The sequence below is a fragment of the Macaca nemestrina genome, chromosome 4, assembly GCF_043159975.1.
Source record: "Macaca nemestrina isolate mMacNem1 chromosome 4, mMacNem.hap1, whole genome shotgun sequence".
Lineage (NCBI taxonomy): Eukaryota > Metazoa > Chordata > Mammalia > Primates > Cercopithecidae > Macaca > Macaca nemestrina.
In genome coordinates this window covers 186848539-186870757 of record NC_092128.1, presented here as the reverse complement: position 1 = coordinate 186870757, position 22219 = coordinate 186848539, and the positions used below count along the sequence as shown (strand labels likewise).

The 22219-nt window shown below is 52.6% G+C and overlaps 1 protein-coding gene across 10 annotated transcripts in view; it reads right to left on the bottom strand.

Moving 5' to 3' along the window:
- Positions 1 to 22219, bottom strand: part of LOC105472548 (1-acylglycerol-3-phosphate O-acyltransferase 3) — a 122484-nt gene that overhangs the window by 5257 nt on the left and 95008 nt on the right. For 8 of the 10 annotated variants that reach the window (XM_071095784.1, XM_011725912.3, XM_071095786.1 and 5 more), the window contains 6 exons: positions 14494 to 14663; positions 13083 to 13244; positions 11584 to 11737; positions 10824 to 10926; positions 3993 to 4068; positions 706 to 904 (listed from right to left, as the gene is read on the bottom strand). In XM_071095784.1, the coding sequence (XP_070951885.1) occupies positions 706 to 904; positions 3993 to 4068; positions 10824 to 10926; positions 11584 to 11737; positions 13083 to 13244; positions 14494 to 14663 (864 nt within the window). Of the gene's footprint in view, positions 1 to 705; positions 905 to 3992; positions 4069 to 8415; positions 9536 to 10823; positions 10927 to 11583; positions 11738 to 13082; positions 13245 to 14493; positions 14664 to 20027; positions 20231 to 22219 lie in introns of those variants that run through there. The other 2 variants (XM_024790019.2, XM_071095788.1) reach the window with 2 other exon arrangements.

Here is a 22219-nt window from a genome sequence, read left to right as displayed (position 1 = left end):
GACCTCAAGTCATCATGTAGTCCAATGGGAGAGGCTGATGGCAGTCACTGCCTCTGGGGATCCCTCCCCCCAAGGCCCCTGGCCGGGGGCAAAGGCAGGAGCAGGGGAGGAGCTGACCCGGGGCCGGGCCTGGGGAGTCGGCTCACGGGGCGATGCACACGGACTGCGTCTCCGTGGACAGAGACCCCTTGATTACAGGGAGTGGGTGGGCTCCCGAGTTCACTACGGAGACAGGCTGGGTGTGTGTTCGGCCCCAGGCTAGCCGACAGGTTGTGGTGGGTGCAGCATCGTGCTTGGGGTGGGCACGCAGTGGGGAAGTCGCTGGGGGTCAACGGGGAGGAGCTGAATGCTGATGTCCTGCTTAAACCTCCTGAATGGCCGTCCCAGCCTGACCCCCTAAGAGCCCAAAAGCAGACAGGGGGACTGGGGACCCTCTCGTCAGCATCCTCAAGGGCACCAGCCAGTGGGGCTGCAGTGGGGATGGTGCCAGGGTGGCGGCCGTTTGGCTCTCTGAGGCGACCCTCAGCTCGGTGCAAGAATTCAGGCTCCGAAGCCTGTAGGCTGTGGGGGATCCTGGGTCCAGGGTCCATAACAGCCAGGCCCCCGCCTCCCATGGCCACTGTGATGAGTCACCGGGTCCCGGACCCCGTGGCCAATACTGTGAGGCCCGCAAGAGTGTGAGCCGTTAGCGACAGTGTCCATTACCTGCTCCCACAAACCCTAAGAACGTCAGGATGAGGAGAGGTGATCCGCTGGCAAAGACACCCAAGACGAAACTGAAGAGGGGAGACAGGAGAATGGTGGCCCAGGACAGGAAGTTCAGGAGGGTCCACGGCCTCCGGGCAGGCTTGAACTGCTCCCCTGGAAACATCCCCTTCTGATTGTACATCTCCTGGAGCGCGTCCTGGAAGAGCCAACAGAGAAAAAGGAGGCGTGAGGCTTCTTTACAAGCTATTATTTCAGTGCAGGAGAAAATGATTGGCAACGAAAAACGACTCCACCTAAAAAAAGCGCCACATCAATTAAGAGGACAAATCAGAAGCTGCAGGTGGGAGGCAAAGCTGGCTTTACATTTTTGGAGAATCTGATAATGTGCATCAAGAGCTCGCAAGTGTATCAACCCTTTGATTGAGGAAGTCTCCCAGGAGCATAGTCGGTCAAGAAAGCAACGTTGTGAATAGCAGGGGCTGCCTGCCCGGCACAGCCCAGGCCACCCACCACATCCCACACCTCGCATGAGGCAGAGTCCGTGGGGATGGCAAGTGTGGCCTGTGTGTCCTGCAGCCTGGACGCAAATCCCTGCATCCCGCAATCTCAGCTGCACGGCCCACAGAAAGTTCCTTAACCTCCCGTAACTCGGTTTCCTGGCCTGGCGAAGGAGGCTAATGAAGAGCTGGGAGGAGAGAGGAGCCTGGCCAGGGCCACCTGCAGAAGGTTCTGGCCCTGGTGGAAATCACCACGCCTGATAGAGCAGACACTGCAGCCACTGCCATGGGCGGGGCAGCCTGTGGGATTCTAGGATGCTTGGGAAGTAGGGAAGGGGACCATCGACCCTCTCTCTTTTTTCTTTTTTTTTGAGACGGAGTCTCACTCTGTTGCCCAGGCTGGAGTGTAGTGGTGTGATCTCGGCTCCCTGCAACCTCTGCCTCCCAGGTTCAAGTGATTCTCCTGCCTCAGCCTCCTGAGTAGCTGGGATTACAGGTGCCCACTACCACGCCCGGCTAATTTTTGTATTTTTAGTGGAGACAGGGTTTCACCATGTTGGCCGGGCTTGTCTCGAACTCCTGACCTCGTGATCCACCCACTTCGGCCTCCCAAAGTGCTGGGATTACAGGCTTGAGCCACCGCACCTGGCCGACCCTCTCTCTTTTAAAGGTGGTTGGAGACTGTTTAACGCTGAGCTCACTGGTTTCAAGAGATTTTATTTTTACTAGTTGATCTCTTCATGGTTCTCAGCTTCCTGCTGGAAACTGGGGTTGGGGTGCCCCCTGGCAGCCACACACTGTGTCTGTGCGGAGGCAGGTGTCATCATCTCCTGGCCACCCCTGAGCACCCAGCTCCCTGCCTCTGGAATGTCTCCGAGTGTCCTGGCACACACATTCTGGCTGTGTGCTTCCTGAACTATGTTGTTTGTATAAATTCAAACCTCAAGCCTGCTGGAGGGCAGGCCTGTAATTATGAATTCTCAGGGCAGACTTTCTTGAGCCCAAGAGGAGAAAGGCAAGTTTCAAGGCCACTTCTCTGTGCTGGGAGGTAATTTTCCTTTTCAGTTTAACCTTTCTGAGGGCCTGATTCTCAGAGCATCCCAGCATAATGTGGGGTTTTCGGTTCTAACGTCCTGCCTTGAACGCGGGGAAATCTTTATCTTCTGTTTCCATGTAGGCATCACAGCTCGAGACTTCAGGGGATGGGGCAGGCAGAAAGCACTAGCCGGACATGGCGCTGCTGGCCCCCAGGCCCAGGGCCCTGTTTCAGCCCCACATCCCTTTTCAGTCCCAGGAGATTTCCCTTATTTTCTTTTTCGTTTTTTTTTTTTTTAAAACAGAGTCTCGCTCTGTTGACTAGGCTGGAGTGCGATGGGGCGATCCTGGCTCCTGCAACCTCCGCCTCCCAGGTTCAAGCGATTCTCCTGCCTCAGCCTCTCAAGTAACTGGGATTAGAGGCACGTGCCTCCATGCCTGGCTAATTTGGTGTTTTTAGTGGAGACGGGGTTTCACCATGTTGGTCAGACTGGTCTTGAACTCCTGACCTCAGGTGACCTGCCTGCCTCGGCCTCCCAAAGTGCTGTGATTACAGGCATGAGCTATAGCACCCGGCCGATTTCCCTTACTTTGAGAGCCCATCAATGCATTTACAGTATTTTTTACATCCTGGGAGGATTTCCTGGTTATCTCCTCTCCCACAGGGCCAACAGTGGAAAGCGAATGCCCCACGCATTTGTGTGTATAAAACAAAGGGAAAGTTGGGCTAAGCAAGCCGTGGGGGAAAGAAATAAGGACTTAGTGTGGTTTTCAAAATAATCTTCTAACATCCCTAATTTGTTTCTATTACACAAGGAGTCTAGTGACCATCTATGTTTGTTACATACCTGTAATTTCTTTTATATAAGAAAATGAGGCCGGGCGCGGTGGCTCAAGCCTGTAATCCCAGCACTTTGGGAGGCCGAGACGGGCGGATCACGAGGTCAGGAGATCGAGACCATCCTGGCTAACACGGTGAAACCCCGTCTCTACTAAAAAAAATACAAAAAACTAGCCGGGCAAGGTGGTGGGCGCCTGTAGTCCCAGCTACTCAGGAGGCTGAGGCAGGAGAATGGCGTGAACCCGGGAGGCGGAGCTTGCAGTGAGCTGAGATCCGGCCACTGCACTCCAGCCCAGGCGACAGAGCGAGACTCCGTCTCAAAAAAAAAAAAAAAAAAAGAAACAAATGTGACCAAATGTCACCAGCCCTAGTTATACAGGCATCATGTTACCCTTCATACTTGTCTGTAGTTTGTTAATTTCTCAAACATTAAGAAAAGGGGCCCAGGTGTGGTGGCTCATGCCTGTAACCCCAGTACTTTGGGAGGCTGAGGCGGAAAGATTGCTTGAGCCCAGGAGTTCGGTACCAACCTGGAAACATAGCGGGACCTCATTTCTACAAAAGAAATTGTTTGAATCATTCGCTGAACATGGTGGCTCGCACCTGTAGCTCCAGCTACCCAGGAGGCTGAGGCAAGAGAATTGCTTGAGCCCAGGAGGTCAAGGCAGCAGTGAGCCAGGATCGCACCACTGCACTCCAGCCTGGGTGACAAAGTGAGACCCTGTCTCAGGAAAAAAAAAAAAAAAAAAAAAAACAGAAGAAGAAATGAAAGAAGGATCAGGAGTATTTGGGACCTGGGTGTCACTCCTGTCTCCCAAGGAGCTCCCACGTATCACCTGCCTGCTCGCCAGTGCCCCTTCCACAGCCTCTTCAGGAGACCAGGACGCTGAGCGGGAGCAGAGCCTGCTTACCTTCTCCTGGTACAGTTTATGAAGCCACTGAGCTGCCTCCTTTTCATCCAGCGGGATCTCTTCCAGAGGAAATCTCCTGTTTTATGAAGAAGATTCAAGGTAGGGTGAATCATCACGAGTTCACACTAAAAAGAGGGCACAGGGGAACATGGCGTGCGCCAGGGTGGCCTGTGGGCCCCACTCGTTCTATCACATCTCACTCTCAATTTCTTTCTTTTTTTTTTTTTGATGAAGTCTCACTCTGTCGCCAGGCTGGAGTGCAGTGGCGTTCTCTGCTCACTGCAACCTCTGCCTCCCGGGTTCAAGTGACTCTCCTGCCTCAGCCTCCCGAGCAGCTGGGACTACAGGCACGTGCCACCACGCCCAGCTAATTTTTTTTTTTTAATATATATTTTTTAGTAGAGACGGGGTTTCACCATGTTGACCAGGATGGTCTCGATCTCTTGACCTCGTGATCCGCCCACCTCGGCCTTCCAAAGTGTTGGGATTACAGGCGTGAGCCACCGCGCCCGCCCTCACATTCTCAATTTCCAAAAACAGACATCAAATGAGCCTCTCTTCAGGCATTCGCCCTGAGTACACGGTCAGCCTGGCATGGCGGCGAGAGGCCACAAGGTGGCCTCCTGTGCAGGGATGGTGGCAGCGTTAATCCCAGGGTGCCTATGAGTGATTTAACCGGGCAGGCCCCGCCTCTGGTCCCATGAGAAGGGCGGTCATGTGTGAGCTTCTGAGAGTTCTGGTCCTTTGTAGCATGTTCAGTCTTTGGAGTCAGTCATGACTCAGAGTGTCTTTCATAAGGCAAAGAAGATTTATTTCACAAATGAAATCCACTTGCTTCAAATATGAAAAGTATTAAAAATGTAGACATTTTAATCTCAATAAAGAAAGAGCTGATTTCAGTTTGGACGCTAATTTATTTACCTACGTAATCTACCAAGTGGATTAGCAGCCCACAAGTTGACATGTCTACTTGGTAAGATAAGCAGGGTCATTACCTGACAAATCTAATTGGAAAATTTTAAATAAGTAACGTGTCACGGCTCTTATTTTGAAAGTCAGTTGGAATTTGAGTAAGTAGATGGGGTAAGCCACTCACATATGATATATTAAAATCTTTTAAAATTGAATAAGAACACCAAGTTCGCCAGCTAGGATTACAGCAGTGATTCTTTTTTTTTTTTTTTTTTTTGAGACGGAGTCTCGCTCTGTTGCCCAGGCTGGAGTGCAGTGGCCAGATCTCAGCTCACTGCAAGCTCCGCCTCCCAGGTTCACGCCATTCTCCTGCCTCAGCCTCCCGAGTAGCTGGGACTACAGGCGCCCGCCACCTCGCCCAGCTAGTTTTTTGTATTTTTTAGTAGAGACGGGGTTTCACCGGGTTAGCCAGGATGGTCTCGATCTCCTGACCTCATTATCCGCCCGTCTCGGCCTCCCAAAGTGCTGGGATTACAGGCGTGAACCACCGCGCCGGCCTACAGCAGTGATGCTAAGGAAACGGCAATACTGTGTGTATGGGAGCCGGGACTCAGGGGCTGCCACGTCCACGGCACCCGTCACTGAGCCACACAGCAAGACTTTAGGTAGGCGTGACCTGTTTTCACTGGTGCCCAGTTCTCCCTTCCCTCTGAGCAGTTAAGAAAAACACACATCCGAACAAGTTGGCTACCATTCAAAACAGGCTATTCGGGCTATTAATTTATATAAACAGGCTGTTTATATAAATTAAGCAATAAAATTTAAGACACACTGATATGAGAACACAATTTGGCTCACGTGTCTGAAGAGTTGAGTTTTCTTAGAACATGAATGTACTCTTTCATTCAAAACAATTATGAAAGTTATAAGAAATTCAGAAAATCTTGCCTTATAGTCAAACTGATTAAAATTAAATTCATTTTCGGCTGGGCGCGGTGGCTCACTCCTGTAATCCCAGCACTTTGGGAGGCCGAGGCAGGCAGATAACAAGGTCAGGAATTCGAGACCAGCCTGACCAACATGGTGAAACCCCATCTCTACTAAGACTACAAAAAGTAGTCAGAGGTGGTGGAATGCGCCTGTAATCCCAGCTCCTTGAGCAGCTGAGGCAGGAGAATTGCTTGGACCAGGAGGCGGAGGTTGCAGTAGACGAAACTGTACCACTGCACTCCAGCCTGGGTGACGGAGCGAGACTCCATCTCAAAAAAAAAAAAAAAAAAAAAAAAAAAAAAAAAAAAAAAAAAATCATTTTCTATATAAAATTTTATTGAAAATTAACTTTAACATTAACAAAAATAAAATGTGGTTTTCTCTTAAAAAAAAAAAAAAAGGAAAAGAAAAACACATATCCCTGCTCCCACAAGTCGCTTGCGTAAGGGAGCATCTTAGCGGGTGCCCAACGCTGCCTCTTCCCCGCGGGCTGCCAGAGTCACCTTGCTAAGCAAGGGCGGCCCGACGCCATCACGCGGGGACAGCGGGGCTGCCCTGAGCACCGTCTGGGTTTATTGTGGACCTTTATGAGGGAGAAGCAAATCGCTGCGTTGTAAGCCAAAAAAAAAATAAATAAAAATAAACAAAAATAAAAAGACAAACAGGCAGGAACCTGCCGTCCACAGGCAACCGCAGTGCTTCCCAGCGCCCAGGAGGGGGCGACAGCGCACCTCAGAGCGGCAAAGACGCGGCTCCAGCTGCCGGGTCCACCCGCGAGGGTTCCACAGCCGGGCAGGTCTCCACGCTCGAGGGTCACGCGCCTCACACTTCAGTCTAGAAACCGAGGAACCCGAAGCTTCGGTGTCTGGGGATTCCACCTATGGATCCTCAGCCCATCAGAAGTGAAAGCTGAGTCTCGTGACGACACAAGCACACGCCAGCACCCGCCACACACCAGCACCCGCCACACACTACCCCTCAACACACACCACCCCTCAACACACACCACCCCTCAACACACACCACCTGCCAGCACACACTACACACCAGTGCACACACTGGCACACACCAGCACATGCCAGCACATACCCCACACGCCACATGCGAGCACACACCACACACCACCCCTCAACACACACCACCTGCCAGCACACACTACACACCGGTGCACACACCGGCACATGCCAGCACATGCCAGCACATACCACACACACCACATGCGAGCACACACCACACACCACCCCTCAACACACACCACCTGCCAGCACACACTACACACCGGTGCACACACCGGCACATGCCAGCACATGCCAGCACATACCACACACACCACATGCGAGCACACACCACACGCATCAGCAAATGCCAGTATACAACAGCACACACTACACACCGGCACACATGCAGGGTTCACAAGGCTCGGCTGCCCACTGGTGAGCAGATGGCCGTGAAGACAACATCACGTCCCGGTGAACCAAAACAGCTTAACGTTGGCCCCACGTTCAACTGGCGTGGGGAGGATTTGCCACAGACGCCATTTCAGGAACAACCGAGGCGCAGAGGCTCCTCTGTCTACAGTGAGGGGAGGGGCCTGCCCAGAGGCCCACGCTGGCTGACTGGTCCCTGACACACACAGTCCCACGTCATACACACCACACCACACACATCAAACATATCTAATTTATACACACCACACCACACACACCACTCCCACATATGATTCATATATACACACCACACACACACGCACATTTGTAATTTATGCACACCACCCCCACATATATGATTCATATACACGTACCACACACCACACACCTTTACATACATGATTTATATACACACACCACACATATATACTTTATACACACATATAATTTATACATGTGTATAAATGACACATTATACCACACATACCCCACACCAAACCCACATTTTGCACACACATGCATTTATAATTTATACACACATACCACACACATAGTTCAACACACACACCACACACACATAATTTACACACACCATACCCCACACACCACACACATTTATGCACACCACACACATCACACACGCCATACACCTATGTAATTTATACACACACCACGCTATACACACACTCCCACACTACCCCACATGAATATACAAATTTTTACACACATACTACACACATATAATTTATACACACTTATATACACACTATACTGCACGTACCACACCCACACACAACACACACAACACATAATTTACACATAATGCACACACATACACCACACATGCACACATAACACACCATGTGCACATCACATGTACCACATACATAATACACACCACACATACACACCCCACATGAACACATACACACACACCCCACATACGGGTTTTATTATATGTCTGTTATATATATTATGAAATATATAAACATAAGAATTAAAAATGATAAGATAAAAAGTAAAGATAAATAAAAATTCTACTTTTTTCTGCACCCCAGGGTGTCACCCTGAGCATCTGCCTCCTGGAGCTGACTCAAGTCACTTGAAGGCCCTCAGCCCAGAGGCCAGCCCTGGGGACAGAAGAGCCCTGCAGCCATCCTGCACACACTGGCCCTGCTTCCCTGCGGCCCCAGGCATCACCACCCATGCAGGAGGAAGGAGGACCAGTCCCATGTGGTGCAGAGCCTGGCGTTATGATGGCATGGCCACAGGGGCGCGCGGGGACACTGCTGCTCCTCCAACAGCAAAGGGGTCAGTGACCTGAATAGCTGAAGCCTTAGAAGTTCAAAGCGAGTATTTATTAAAATACGATTGGGCAAAATAAAGGCAGCGGCAGGGAGGATGGCTGATGAGAAATCTCTCCGTGGGGAGCTGCATGGCACCCGAGGCGGAGGCGCTGTGCGGCTTGGCAGGCGGCCCAGCTCCTCCACGGCCAGTGCTGACCTTGGGCAGCTACTCTGACCGCCCAGTCTTGGACCACCACTAACCACCCAAGGATGAGAGCGAGATGTGCCTCAAGGGCTCCTCTTGTGAAGATGACTGAGGCCAGCTGTGGCCAGGATCCAGCACAAGGCCACCGGCTGCTATTATCCCACCTCATGTCCTGTCCCAGCCTGCCATCTGGACCGTCCAGGGCCCCGGTCAGTCACCGCAGTCTCCACGGTCCACAGTGGCTCAGAGCTCCCTCCCAGGGGTTTTAGGCACATAAGGGAGAGAACTCTCCGCTCGCAGTCCCACTCACGCCAGGTCAGGAGAAGAGCGCCTCCGCCTCTAATCAGCCAGTCCTTGAACTTCAGAAGGGAGTGTGACCTAGCTTGTGTTTATGTTCACAAACCCTTCCTGGAAACCTTCTAGAGTGTGGCCAGAAGAACTGGGTGGTGGTGTGTTTTGCTTTGTTTAATTTGTATGTGCTCAGGTTCTCGCGATTAGAATGTAGAGGGCCTGTAGCCACCATGGGCAGGCTAGGCTGACCAGGACACACGCCCAGTAGGCTGTGGCTGGACTGCAAATATGGAAACGCATATAGTGACAGCTCTGTGCAGATTCACCAGGCAGGGAGGGCCTTGCCTTTCTGCACACACTTGAATGAAACCAGAGACTGACAAGCTCAACAAGGGCCATCCAGCACAGTTTCTTCGTGCCTCAAAAGTCTGCCTGAAATGATGATTTATGCTGGAATTAAGGTCACAACCTCAACCTGGGCTTTAAGTCAATAGGATTTCTGGGTGGATTTTCTCTTCTATGTAAGCCAGAGAAGCCTGGAGAGTCCAAGGGCAGCAATGGCTCAGTGGCGGCACCCACAGCCCTGACTGTGGGGAAAGAGACATGCTGCCCGGGGGAAAGCCGCTAGTACCCTTCAGAGCAAGCCCCAGGCTCCTCCTGGGGTCTGGACACACCGCTCCTGTTTTATTTCATTGGGACAGGACTGGCGCCCCATAGCACGGAAGCCCCAACTCTCAAGACGGGGTTTAAAAGAGGCTCTTTGGCCCAATGTGGTGGCTCACGCCTGTAATCCCAGCACTTTGGGAGGCCGAGGTGGGCAGATCACCGGAGGTCAGGAGTTCAAGTCCAGCCTGGACAATATGGTAAAACCCCGTCTCTACTAAAAAAATACGAAATTAGCCAGGCGTGGTGGTGGGCACCTGTAACCCCAGCTACTCAGGAGGCTGAGGCAGGAGAATCGCTTGAACCGGGGAGGCGGAGGTTGCAGTGAGCCAAGATTGAGCCACTGCACTCCAGCCTGGCTGACAGGGTGAAACTCCGTCTCCAAGGAAAAAAAAAAAAATCAAACAGGTTCTTCCTCTCCCTTCACCACTGTCTCCTTCAGACACTATGGTCCCTCGCGTGCTGGGGCTGCCATCGCCAGGGCCAGCAGAAAGCCACTCCCATCACCAGGGCTGCTTCAGGCCAGAGGCTCTGCAGGGGGTCCCGTCCTGCCCACCAAGAGACCTGCCTGGGTTTCACCCCTGGGTGAGAAGTCAGCACCGCATGCCCCCCAGGTCGTGTGATTGCGGGACCCAGGAGACTTATGGAGCCCAGTGGGGTTTGAGACCAGGCCCGGGAAGGGACAGAGCATCTTACAGAGGGAACTGCAGGTGCTTCCCAAGAAGGCAGAAGGAGAGGACGGAGGTGGCCCCCAATGCCAGGTCAACGATGTCCCCAAAGGAACAAAACACACTGTGGGCAACGGTGAGTCTCCCCACGCATCCCCCGTGTCTCCGTGTCCTCTCTGTGGCCTGCATCCCGAGCCCCGGACGAGTCCTGCAGGGCCTCTCCCGTGTCTGTTTAGTGGGGCAGGGCTGCAGACGGGCCTTCCGTGTGGGTTCCACCCCGTGGGACTGTGGGACATGGTGCCTGGACCCAGCCGCCCTCCTGGCCTCTGCCCAGTGCAAACTCAGGAAGGTATGGGGGGTGGCCCAAGAGTCGCAGGGTCTGGCCTCACCTCACGCACATGTCCGCCTCGTACTTCTTCCCGTAGAGGATCCCCAGCAGGGACGGGTTCTTGTTTCCTCTGAAGTTCAGGGTTACGTCATAGACAGCTGCGACTGTGGGAGGAGACGGGAGGGTGGGTGACCCAGCCCAGGCGGCTGCACGGTCACTGCCAGAGGGAAATGCAGGTTCCACCTGGGACCTGGCCCATCCTGGAGAGAATATGCCAGGGGCCTGGCCCCGTCCTGGGGAGAACACGCCGGGACCTCTTCTCCGAGTTTTCTTTCCCTCTTTTTGCCTCGTTCTCCTCTGCTGGGGAAGGCACTTAGTGGCTGACGTTTCCCACGGGTACTGACGCTGTGAGTGGGACCCTGCTGTCTGGCCTCTGCTGTCTGACCTCTGCTGTCTGACCCCTGCTGTCTGGACCCTGCTATCTGACCCCTGCTGTCTGTTTTCTGTTCTTTGTCCCTTTCTTTTATTTCGACTCCTTTTGGATTAATAGGATATAATAATGATTATTTCCCCTTCATAAGGTTTTACATTATGTATTTTTTATTATTTTAATTGTTTCTCATGAATTAGCATTTTATCACCTCAAAACCTGACGTGGGAACCTTGTGGTGCCAACCCCCTCACTTGATTCCTTTCTCACTTTCGCTCTCCTGTGTTTCACATGGAATGCACTCTTCTTTTTTTTTTTTTTTTTTTTTTTAAGAAATCACTATTTTCCGTGAGCACAGCGGTGGCCCCGGCTCGGGCAGTCTGGGGCCTACCTGTCCCCCGGAGGCACTTGACCGCGGTGGTGAAGCCCTTGGTCCGCGGCAGCAGGTGGTACTTGAGGACGGGAAGCCCCTTAGCAGCCGCCACCTCCATGCTGACACGGTGCTTGGTCTCTGTGAAGCGCGTCCCCTCGCAGTACAGGAGAAACTAGGATCGACACGGAGACAGAGGGTCACCCTGCAGAGCAGCTGGGGCAGGCGCATGTCCAGGCCACACCTGCCTCTCTGACAGGTAGCAAAGGTTGTGGCTGAATTTGTGGAAATCTTGCTTTAGCGAGCAGCATGGGTTAGGACTGAAAGGTTCTTTTATTCTAGGGCCAGAGTCTGCACTCCAATCACACATGTTCACTCACACAGGAGAGATCTCCAGAAAGAACTTTCCAGAAAGAAGTGAGACATGAAGGTGTGTCGGGGCAGCAGCTTCTGATCAGTGTGAAAACAGAGAGGGTTTCATCCACTTGCCACAGCGTGAGTTAGAAATGTTAACAGCAGGCCAGGCATGGTGACTCAACCCTATAATCCCAGCACTTTGGGAGGCCAAGGCGGGTGGATCATGAGGTCAGGCGTTCGAGACCAGCCTGGCCAACATGGTGAAACCCCATCTCTACTAAAATACAAAAATTAGCTGGTCGTGGTGGTGTGCGCCTGTAATCCCGGTGCGGGGGCTGAGGGAGGAGAACTGCTGGAACCCGTGAGGCAGAGGTTGTGGTGAGCTGAGATCATGCCACTGCACTCTAGCCTGGATGACAGAGTAAGACTCCATATCAAAATAAAAAAAAGAAATGCTAACAGCAGGCTGGCAAGGTGGCTCATGCCCATAATCCCAGCACTTTGGGAGGTTGAAGTGGGTGGATCACCTGAGGTCAGGAGTTTGAGACCAGCCTGGCCAACATGGTGAAACCCCATCTCTAGTAAAAATACAAAAACTTAGCCAGGTGTGGTGGTGTGCACCTGTAATCTCAGCTATTTGGAAGGCTGAGACAGGAGAATTGCTTGAACCTGGGAGGTGGAGGTTGCAGTGACCCGAGATTGCGCCATAGAATTCCAACCTGGGTGACAGAGCAAGACTCCATCTTAAAACAAAACAAACCAAAAAACCAAAAAAAAAAAAAAACCCAGAAATGCTAACAGCACAGGCAGCCCATTTTCCAATACAGACCAGGAAGAAGGGACAGAAAAAGGGATGGGGACGCATACTGAGCAGGGCAGGCACAGCCAGGGCTCGCTGGGGGCACCCTGCCCTGCCCCTCCCCCGCCAGGTCCCCTTAGGATGGCCTGGTCAGAGCTGGGATTTCGGTGAACAGCAGGGAGGTGGCCCAAGAGAAGCCTCCACGCCTGCAGCTCAGATGGGGAGCTCTGGCCCCATGGAAACAGTGCCCCGTGTGCAGAGGCTCTCCTGGGGTTTCCCAGCCTGGGACGCGGGCAGCAGTGCGTCAGGAGTGGGCGTGGCCGCCTCCCAGCACGCAGGGTGTCAGGCCGCTCTGCGCACTCACCCACATGTACTCAGGGTAGTCGGACAGGCGCTTCAGCCCTTCGATGACTGTGTCCCGGTCCTCCTCCCACTTCCGCTTGCAGAACACGATCTCCAGAAAGTACCACGTCCAGCCGATGAGGGGCACGTAGAGCAGCTCCTTCTTAGCGAGGACCTTGGAGCTCTAGAGGGAGGAGAAGGAGGGGCACCGGGCACTTCAGCATCAGACAGAGGCCAGGGGCTTGGCCAGGCTCCCGGCGCACCCAGCTCCTGCGTGGTGTTGCTCTGGGAGTCACGGCTTTGTGGCTCAGGGGGTCTGTTGTGGATGAGGACTTGGCTTCTGAGAGTGAGTGGGCCGCCCCAGAAAAGAGGAAACTGAGGCTCAGGCTTGGCTGAGGGGGCCTCAGGGAGGGTGGGTGAGCCCGATGCAGAGGGTACCAGGCTTCCTGGGGGTGGCCTGGGGGTGCTGCCTCACACAGGGGCTCTGACTGCAACGAAATTCCTCTGCCAGCATCGGGGAGTCGTTTAGGTTTCATCCGAGGCAGCTTAGCTAATGGAAGTGGTTCTGCGGGGATGCAGGTGGGGTCATCTCAAAGGCAAAGGCCATGATGAGAAAGGAGGGCACAGCTCGGGGACAGCTGAGGCCCTGCGGGCCAGGGCCCCTCAAGCAGCCAGGCACCACTGCCCAGCTCAAAGAGACTCCCCAGGAGGAACACTCAGGGACTCGGACCCCAGGGGCCTCTCCAGCACCTCCCCAGGGACTCCCCTGCTCCCCCAGCCCTTTCCCTGGGAACCCCAAGTCTCCCCCAGCTCCTCTGATGGGACCCCCACTGCTCCACCCAGTACCTCCCCCTGCAGGGCCCTCCTGCTCACCCCTGGCACCCCCCTACTCCCCTAGCTCCTCCCTGGGACCCCTGCCACTCTCAGCAACTCCCCTGAGACCCCCATGGCTCACCCTAGCCTCTCCCTGGGACACCCCCTGCTCACCCCCAGCCCTCCCTGGGACTCCCTACCCCGCTCACCCCCAGCCCTCCTGGGTCCCCCCTGTTCACCCCCAGCCCTCCCCAGGACCCTTGCTCAACCCCAGTCCTCCCCAGGACCCCTGCTCACCCCCAGCCCTCCCTGGGACCCCCCGCCACTCACCCTTAGCCCTACCCTGGGACCACCCCACCCCGCTCACCCCCAGCCCTCCCAGGACCCCCTACCCCACTCACCCCCAGCCCTCCCAGGACCCCCCCTCGCTCACCCTTAGCCCTACCCCGGGACCACCCCACCCCACTCAGCCCCAGCCGTCCCGGGACTCCCCCTTGCTCACCCCCAGCCTTCCAGGGACCCCTCCCCCCTCTCACCCCCGGCCCTCCCCAGGCCCCCGCTCACCCCCAGCCCTCCCCGGGTCCCCGCTCACCCCCGGCCCTCCCCGGGCCCCCGCTCACCCCCAGCACTCCGAAGCGCTCACACATGGTCCACCCACAGAGGAAGTCGATCTCGAAGTTGTGGTTGAGGATGATGACCGCGTGCTCCTTCCCGAAGCGCTCCACCGTGGCCTGGTCCGTGAACAGCGTGCACTCCGTACAGGACCACCACTCCAGCAGCATGACCAGCTCTGTGGACAGAGGGAGGGCGTCGGCACCGGTGGGACCCCTCCTCCTGGGATGGTCGGGGAGCGCCCGCAGGAGACACCTACGCTATTTTCATCCAGAGCGGAAGTCTCTGCTAAACATGAGTTTTGATGACTTACACTGAGTATGTTTTATGAAATTACAACGACCTTCTCTAAGCAACTGTTGGGAGGAGACAGACAGAAGGTAGCAGCAGAAAGGGGGAGAACTGCCACTCTGCACGGAGACACTGATCTTTACGCCCAATTACGATGCTCACGTGCGCCTTGGTGTGGCCGAGTACTGCACAGCCACACCCCCGAGACGCGCGGGAAGATGAAAAATGTTGCTAGATGATTGGGAAGCAGAATACAGCCACTCATGTCCGCAGAACAGACGGTGGGAGAAAGCGCAAAGCGCTGGGAGGAATGGAATTATAGATGATCGAGTAATAGGAATTACACTTTCTCCTAAAACTTGCTTTGGGGTTACACTGGTTTTCCATATTTTAAAAAAGGTCATGTGAGGTCTAGCCCCCCCCCAGGAAGGCTGACTGGGAGTGCCCTACGGGGCTTGCTGCTGGGCAGGCGGCCAGAGGCCTGCAGGGCCCCCAGAGACAGCAGGGCACACCTGACCCCGTGGGTGCTGGTATGTGAGGGGTGCCAGTCCCTGCTTTGGGTGCTTGTCCCCCGCCCACCCACGGGGTCTTGGAGCCTCCTCCCTCGGTCCCTTCCCCTGGCTCCGGCCCCGTGGGCTTCCCAGGAGTGCCGGGGGGGGCCCGTGGCTGGGAACTCTGTTTGCAGGCAGGAGACCTGCGCGCCTGTGGGGACTCTGGGGACGCTGGGAACACGGCATTGTCTCCTGATGGGGACTCCAGGACGCCCTCATTCACCTTCAGGAGAACTGCAGGGCTGAAGGGTTCCATGGTGAGAACCACACATCTTTGTCACACGCAGGCCTCAGAGGGAGACAGTCCCGTTCAGAGGGCCGTGTAGGGAAGGACAAGAGGGAGGCCAAGCAGGTGGGAGTGTTGTCGGCTGCCGGAGTCTCGTGCCCCCCAGCCAGTCGTCCGGGAAGGACGGCCTCACAGAACCAGGATGCGGCTTCCTGCTCAGGACGGCCGCAGGTTTCTTGCGCTGGACACCAGCCCAGCTCTGAAGTGTGGGCTCTCTGCAAGGCCATCGCCCTGGGCTTCTTTTATACCAGTTATTTATAAAGGACACTAGAGACCAATTCCAAAGACATCCTGTACGGGTGAACAAGGGGCCGCTACCCGAGATCACGCAGCTCAGCCCAGGATGGCCAGAGACGCCTGCAGACAGTGTGCAGATGCAGGGAAGTGTCTTCCCAGAGGTCACGATGCTGTGTGCACAGGCAGGCAAGCAGAAAGGACGCAGAAAGGACGCAGAAAGGAGAGAGGGAACTCAGGGTTTGTGGGGGCACCAAGGTACCCCAATTCCTTTAAAAGAGAAAGGTCGCCTGTGGGCAGAGGCAGTGGGCGGGAGGAAGTCCTGCGTGTGGGGAGAAGACCTGCTAACCAAGCCCCACAGCAGGCCTGGCCTGGCAGGGGCGCCCCCACCACTGGCTTGCCCCTGGCAAGTGCTCGAGACCTCTGCCTTTAGGGTCAAGCCCGGTGAGGGCTGGAGAGGAGGAATGAACTGAACGAGAGCCCACACAGCCAGCCAGACACAGGCACACTCCCCATGAGTGTTCCGGAGGGACAAGCTGTGCTGTCTGGACAATGGTCCCATCCAAAGGTCACCTGTGGCAAGTCCAGGGGCAGGCAGCCCTTTTCCCTTGCCGTTGGCATGCGAGGGCAGCCTTCAGCAGATCTCAGGACCCCTCGGCCGACGCTGGCTAGCTGCAGACGGCTGTCAGAGTGGGGCATCTGTAAACTGTCTTGCAGGGTGGGCGGCTCCTGGGCCCGACGTGAAATTCCTTTCATCATTTCCTTCACTCAAATATATGCTTCCCTAAAGCACAATGAGTAAGCCAGCCGTAGCCTATTTTTCAACCGCTGATTTTTAAAAATCTAAAATTCTGGCCGGGTGCAGTGGCTCAAACCTGTAATCCCAGCACTTTGGGAGGCCAAGACAGGAGGATCACTTGAGGCCAGGAATTTAAGACCAGCTGCAGCAGCATGGCAAAAGCCCATCTCTACTTACAAATACAAAAAGGAGCTGGGTGTGGTGGCAGGCACCTGTAATCCCAGCTACTCGGGGGACTGGGGCATGAGAATCACCTGAACCTCAGAAGATGGAGGTTGCAGTGAGCCAAGATCACACCACTGCACTCCAGCCAGGGCAACAGAGAGACTCTGTCTCAAAACAAACAAACAAAAAAAACAACAAAAAAAAACCAGACAACAACAAACAAACCAAAAAAACCCTAAAATTCACCCAATAATAGTAACAATTTATCACGCATTGCTGTGCACCTGCTGTGCGTGCTGATTTAGGCTTTATAATACAGCTCAAAGGCAGGTGGTTTTGTCTGTGCTCTGCAGATGAGAAAGTTGAGGTTTAGACACTGAAGCCCTGACCGAGGTCCGCAGGGAGGGAGGAGCCTGGGCCAGGCTCTTTAAACGGCTCCAAACCTGCACCCTTCGCCCCAGCACCTATAGCTCTGCAGGTCAGATGACAGCAGAGACACACTGGCAGTGAGTTCAAAATGGGCAGCAAGAAGGTACCCGGCATTAAAGAACAAGAATAGGAATGAAGAAAATAAAACAGTGGTTCAGAGTCATTAAAAACCACTGTGGCTGGTGCGGTGGCTCACGCCTATAATCCCAGCAGCCCAGCAGGCTGAGGCAGGAGGATCACAGGAGCCTAGGAGGTCGAGACCAGCCTGCGCAACATGGCAAAACCCTGTCTCTACAAAAAGTACAAAATTAGCTGGGCATGGTGGTGCGCACCTGTGGTCTCAGCTCCTCAGGAGGCTGAGGTGGGAGGACTGCTTGAGCTCAGGAGGTGGAGGTTGCAGGGAGCCAAGATCACACCACTGCACGCCAGCCTGAGCAACAGAGCAAGACCCTGTCTCAAAAACAAACAGCGACAAAGCCACTGTGATGTCTGCTCTCACCATACACCACTGAACTGGAAAAAGCTTCCACATAGCTCTGACTGGAGAAGGGCTCCCACAAACGTATTCATGGAAATACATCTAAGTGGAGAAAATCCGAAATCCAACGAGTCATAGAGGGAATTCACACACCCACGCAAGCCCAGCAGATGGAGAGGCTGATTACTTTTGTTTTTACTGAGGTGCTTTTCTTGTGTATTTGTGGTCATTCCAAATGTCTGGGAATTTTATATTGATCTTCTTAATGTATACCTCAATATTCCTTATTTTAACGCTCTTTTTCTATTTTCTATTTTCTTGCATTAAAAAGAGATTTGCCTTTTCTTTCTTCATCTTTTTCTAATACTTTGGAAGTTATGTTTGATCTCTCTTTTTTCCTATCCTATACTTAACAAAGTTACCATTAAAATCTGAACCTGGGCTGGGCGCTCACGCCTGTAATCCCAGCACTTTGGGAAGCCGAGGCGGGTGGATCACCCGAGGTCAGGAGTTTGAGACCAGCCTGGGCAACATGGTGAAACACCATCTCTTATAAAAATAAAAATAAAAAAAAATTAGCTAAGTGTGGTGGCGGGCACCTGTAATATCAGCTACTCAGGAGGCTGAGGCAAGAGAATTTCTAGAACTTGGGAAGTGGAGGTTGCAGTGAGCTGAGATTGCACCGCTGCACTCCAGCCTGGGCAACAGATCAAGATTCCACCTCACAAAAAAAAAAAAAAAATCTGAATGCGCTTCCTGACAAACACAGAACATGAATCCCCACCTTGGATACTCTGGTCCTGATACCTGGGCTATGCTGCCCACCGTTTCAGACCTGCCTTTCTCCAACCTCACAATTTGGGCATTGTTGTTTATTTATTTATTTATTTTTTATTTTTTATTTTTTATTTTTTTTGAGACGGAGTCTCTCTCCGTCGCCCAGGCTGGAGTGCAGTGCCCGGATCTCAGCTCACTGCAAGCTCCGCTTCCTGGGTTCATGCCATTCTCCTGCCTCAGCTTCCCGAGTAGCTGGGACTACAGGTGCCCACCACCACGCCCAGCTAATTTTTTGTATTTTTTGTTGTTGTTGTTGTTGTTGTATTTTTAATAGAGACAGGGTTTCACCATGTTAGCCAGGATGGTCTTGATCTCCTGACCTCGTGATCCGCCTGCCTCGGCCTCCCAAAGTGCTGGGATTACAGATGTGAGCCACCGCGCCCGGCCTGTTTATTTATTTATTTATTTATTTATTTTCTTCTTTTGAGACAGAGTCTCGCTCTGTCACCCAAGGTGGAGTGCAGTGGTGCAATCTCAGCTCACTGCAACCTCCACCTCCCAGGTTCAAGTGATTCTCCTGCCTCTGCCTCCCGAGTAGCTGGGATCATAGGTGCCCCCCACCATGCCAGGCTAATTTTCATATTTTTAATAGAGATGGGGTTTCACCGTGTTGACCAGGCTGGTCTTGAACTCCTGACCTCAGGTGATCCACCTGCCTCGGCCTCCCAAAGTACTGGGATTAGAGGTGTGAGCCACCACACCCGGCCAGGCATAGTTTTTATTTTACACAGGGTTTAGATTCATCCACCTCCTAATTTCTTTGGCTACTATTCTTTCTTGAAAATTAAACCCTACTTTTATAATTTTTGTTCTTACTGAAACACATCCTTAAAAAATATTTAAGTGAAGATCTACGGGCAGTAAAAGCTCTCATTTTTTTGGAGTGCACCACTTTTTATTTCATTTGCACTCTTGAACGACACAGAGTGCTAGGTTGGCCATTTTCCAGCACATTGAGGACCTTCCACCGTCTCCCACCACTGCTGCCTGCCATGAGAAATCTGCTGTTGGCCTCACTGCTGACCATCTAGCATGGTTCTCCAGCTTTCCTCTCTGGGGATTTGAGGACCTCCTCATCTTTTTTTGAGACAGAGTCTCACTGTCACCCAGGCTGGAGTGCAGTGATGCAATCTTGGCTCACTGCAACCTCCACCACTCATGTTCAAACGATTTTCCTGCCTCAGCTGCCCAAGTAGCTGGGATTAGACACGTGCCACCAGGCTCAGCTAATTTTTGTATTTTTAGTAGAGACAGGTTTTCACCATGTTGGCCAGGCTGGTCTCAAACTCCTGACCTCAAGTGATCCTCCTGCCTCAGCTTCCCAGAGTGCTGGGATTAGAGGCGTGAGCCACTGTGCCGGGCTCCTCCTTGTCTCTGATGGTCTGTGATGCCCCAGGGCCTGCCTAGGTGTGGATTTCTGTGCATTTGCCCTGCTTGGTGTACATGGGCTCCCTGTAACTGCAGAATCGTACCTTCCTCAGTTCAGGAGGTCCTCAGGCATCCTCTCTTCCTACGCGGCTTCTCCTGTTCTCTCCTTTGGGGGTGGGGGCCAAAGCCCTATTTTATGAAGCTTCTCATTCTGTCCTTACATCTTTTCAGTCCTATTTCACATTTTTCATCTCCTTTGTGGTCAATGGATGATTTCTTCACATTGATGTCTGGTGTACCCATTCTTCTCTCATTAACTGTGTCTAATCTGATACAAAATCCATCTGTAAGTTTTTGCTTTAAAATATCTACAGTTTTCATTGATAGCAGTTCTACTTGGTTCTTTTTCAAGTCGGGGCACTTTGGGTGGTCTTTGGTCTACATCTGCTGTTTACATTGTCATTCTCGATTATGAACTCCTATTTAATTTTTCTTAATCTGTGGGATTCTTCAGGCCTAAATGAGAGACTTTCCCCAGAGTGTACTTTTGTTTGCCTCTGCTGAGACCCATGGTGTTAACCTAGCTTGTCTCATGCCCTCGCTCAAGAGTCCTGGTTTAGCTTCAGCTCCCTCTGTTCCAGCTGCCCAAGGGTTAGGCTCCTCAAAGGCAGTGCTGACGTTCCATTTTCGCACACACACCCTGTTTTTTGCTAAAGGGATTTGGTGGAAGGGTGGAGCTAAGAGGTTTTTCTTTCCTTACTGCGAGCCCAGAAATGCATTAAAAAGCCAGTTTCATCCAGGATTTAGCTGTTTTGTAGTATTTTAGCTTCAGAATATTGCTAGAAAGTAAGAGTCAGTAATTTAGTTTTCATTAGTTAATATTTGCCCTTTTTGTATGTATTCATCTTATCCAGTTATACTTATGAATAACTCATTTGTATATTTTATATTATAGCATTTCCAATTCTTCCTTCCCACAAAAAAAGCAGCCTTTTATTTAAAAAAACAAACAAACAAAAAAAATCAGGAACTGAAGCTATAACACATTTGTTTTTATTTTTATTTTTTATTATTTCTTTTTTTGAGACAGGGTCTCGCTCCGTTGCCCAGGCTGGAGTGCAGTGGCGCAGTCTCGGCTCACTGCAAGCTCCTCCTCGTGGGTTCACGCCATTCTCCTGCCTCAGCCTCCCGAGTAGCTGGGACCACAGGCACCTGCTACCATGCCTGGCTAGTTTTTTGTATTTTTAGTAGAGACGGGGTTTCACCATGTTAGCCAGGATGGTCTCGATCTCCTGAACTCATGATCCACCCACCTCGGCCTCCCAAAGTGCTGGGATTACAGGCTTGAGCCACCGCGCCTGGCCGGTATAACACATGTAAGACAAGCTGGTCTAAAGACTCCACTAGTCTTTCTGCAGACGGTGGAGTGTCCTAGGCATAGAAAGTTAGCTGACATAGGCCGGGCGCAGAGGCTCATGCCTGTAATCCCAGCACTTTGGGAGGCCGAGGTGGGTGGATCACGAGGTCAGGAGATCGAGACCATCCTGACTAACATGGTGAAACCCCGTCTCTACTAAAAATACAAAAAAAATTAGCCGGGCGTGGTGGCAGGTGCCTGTAGTCCCACCTACTCAGGAGGCTGAGGCAGGAGAATGGCATGAATCCAGGAGGCGGAGCTTGTAGTGAGCTGAGATCGCACCACTGCACTTCAGCCTGGGTGACAGAGCGAGACTCCATCTCAAAAAAAAAAAAAAAAAAGTTAGCTGACATAAACAGCCTTTTCAGCAGTGCTACCGGCTCCAGAATTGGAAGGAGATCGTGGAGACAAGGTTACAGGCCTACCATTTCCCATATGAGACAAAGTGCGTATGTGCTCACTGTTTCCCATAGAAACAAAGTGTATCTGGGACCCAGGGTTTCCCATATGAGACAAAGTGTTTACAGCTGGGCTCACCGTTTCCCATATGAAACAAAGTGTACAGGCACTCATGCAAAAACATGGAAACAGCATGAGAGTGTGAAATAAAACGTAAGAATCCCCTCCTTTCCCCACTCCCTGGATATCAGCACCACGCAGTTTTCTCGGGCATCCTTCTGAGATTTTTCTTTTTTTCTTTTTAAGACAGAGCCCTGCTCTGTTGCCCAGGCTGGTGTGATCTCGGCTCACTGCAACCTCTACCTCCCAGGTTCAAGCAGTTCTCCTGCCTCAGCCTCTCGAGTAGCTGGGATTACAGGCGTGTGCCACCATGCTCAGCTAATTTTTAAAAATTAATTAATTAATTAATTATTATTATTT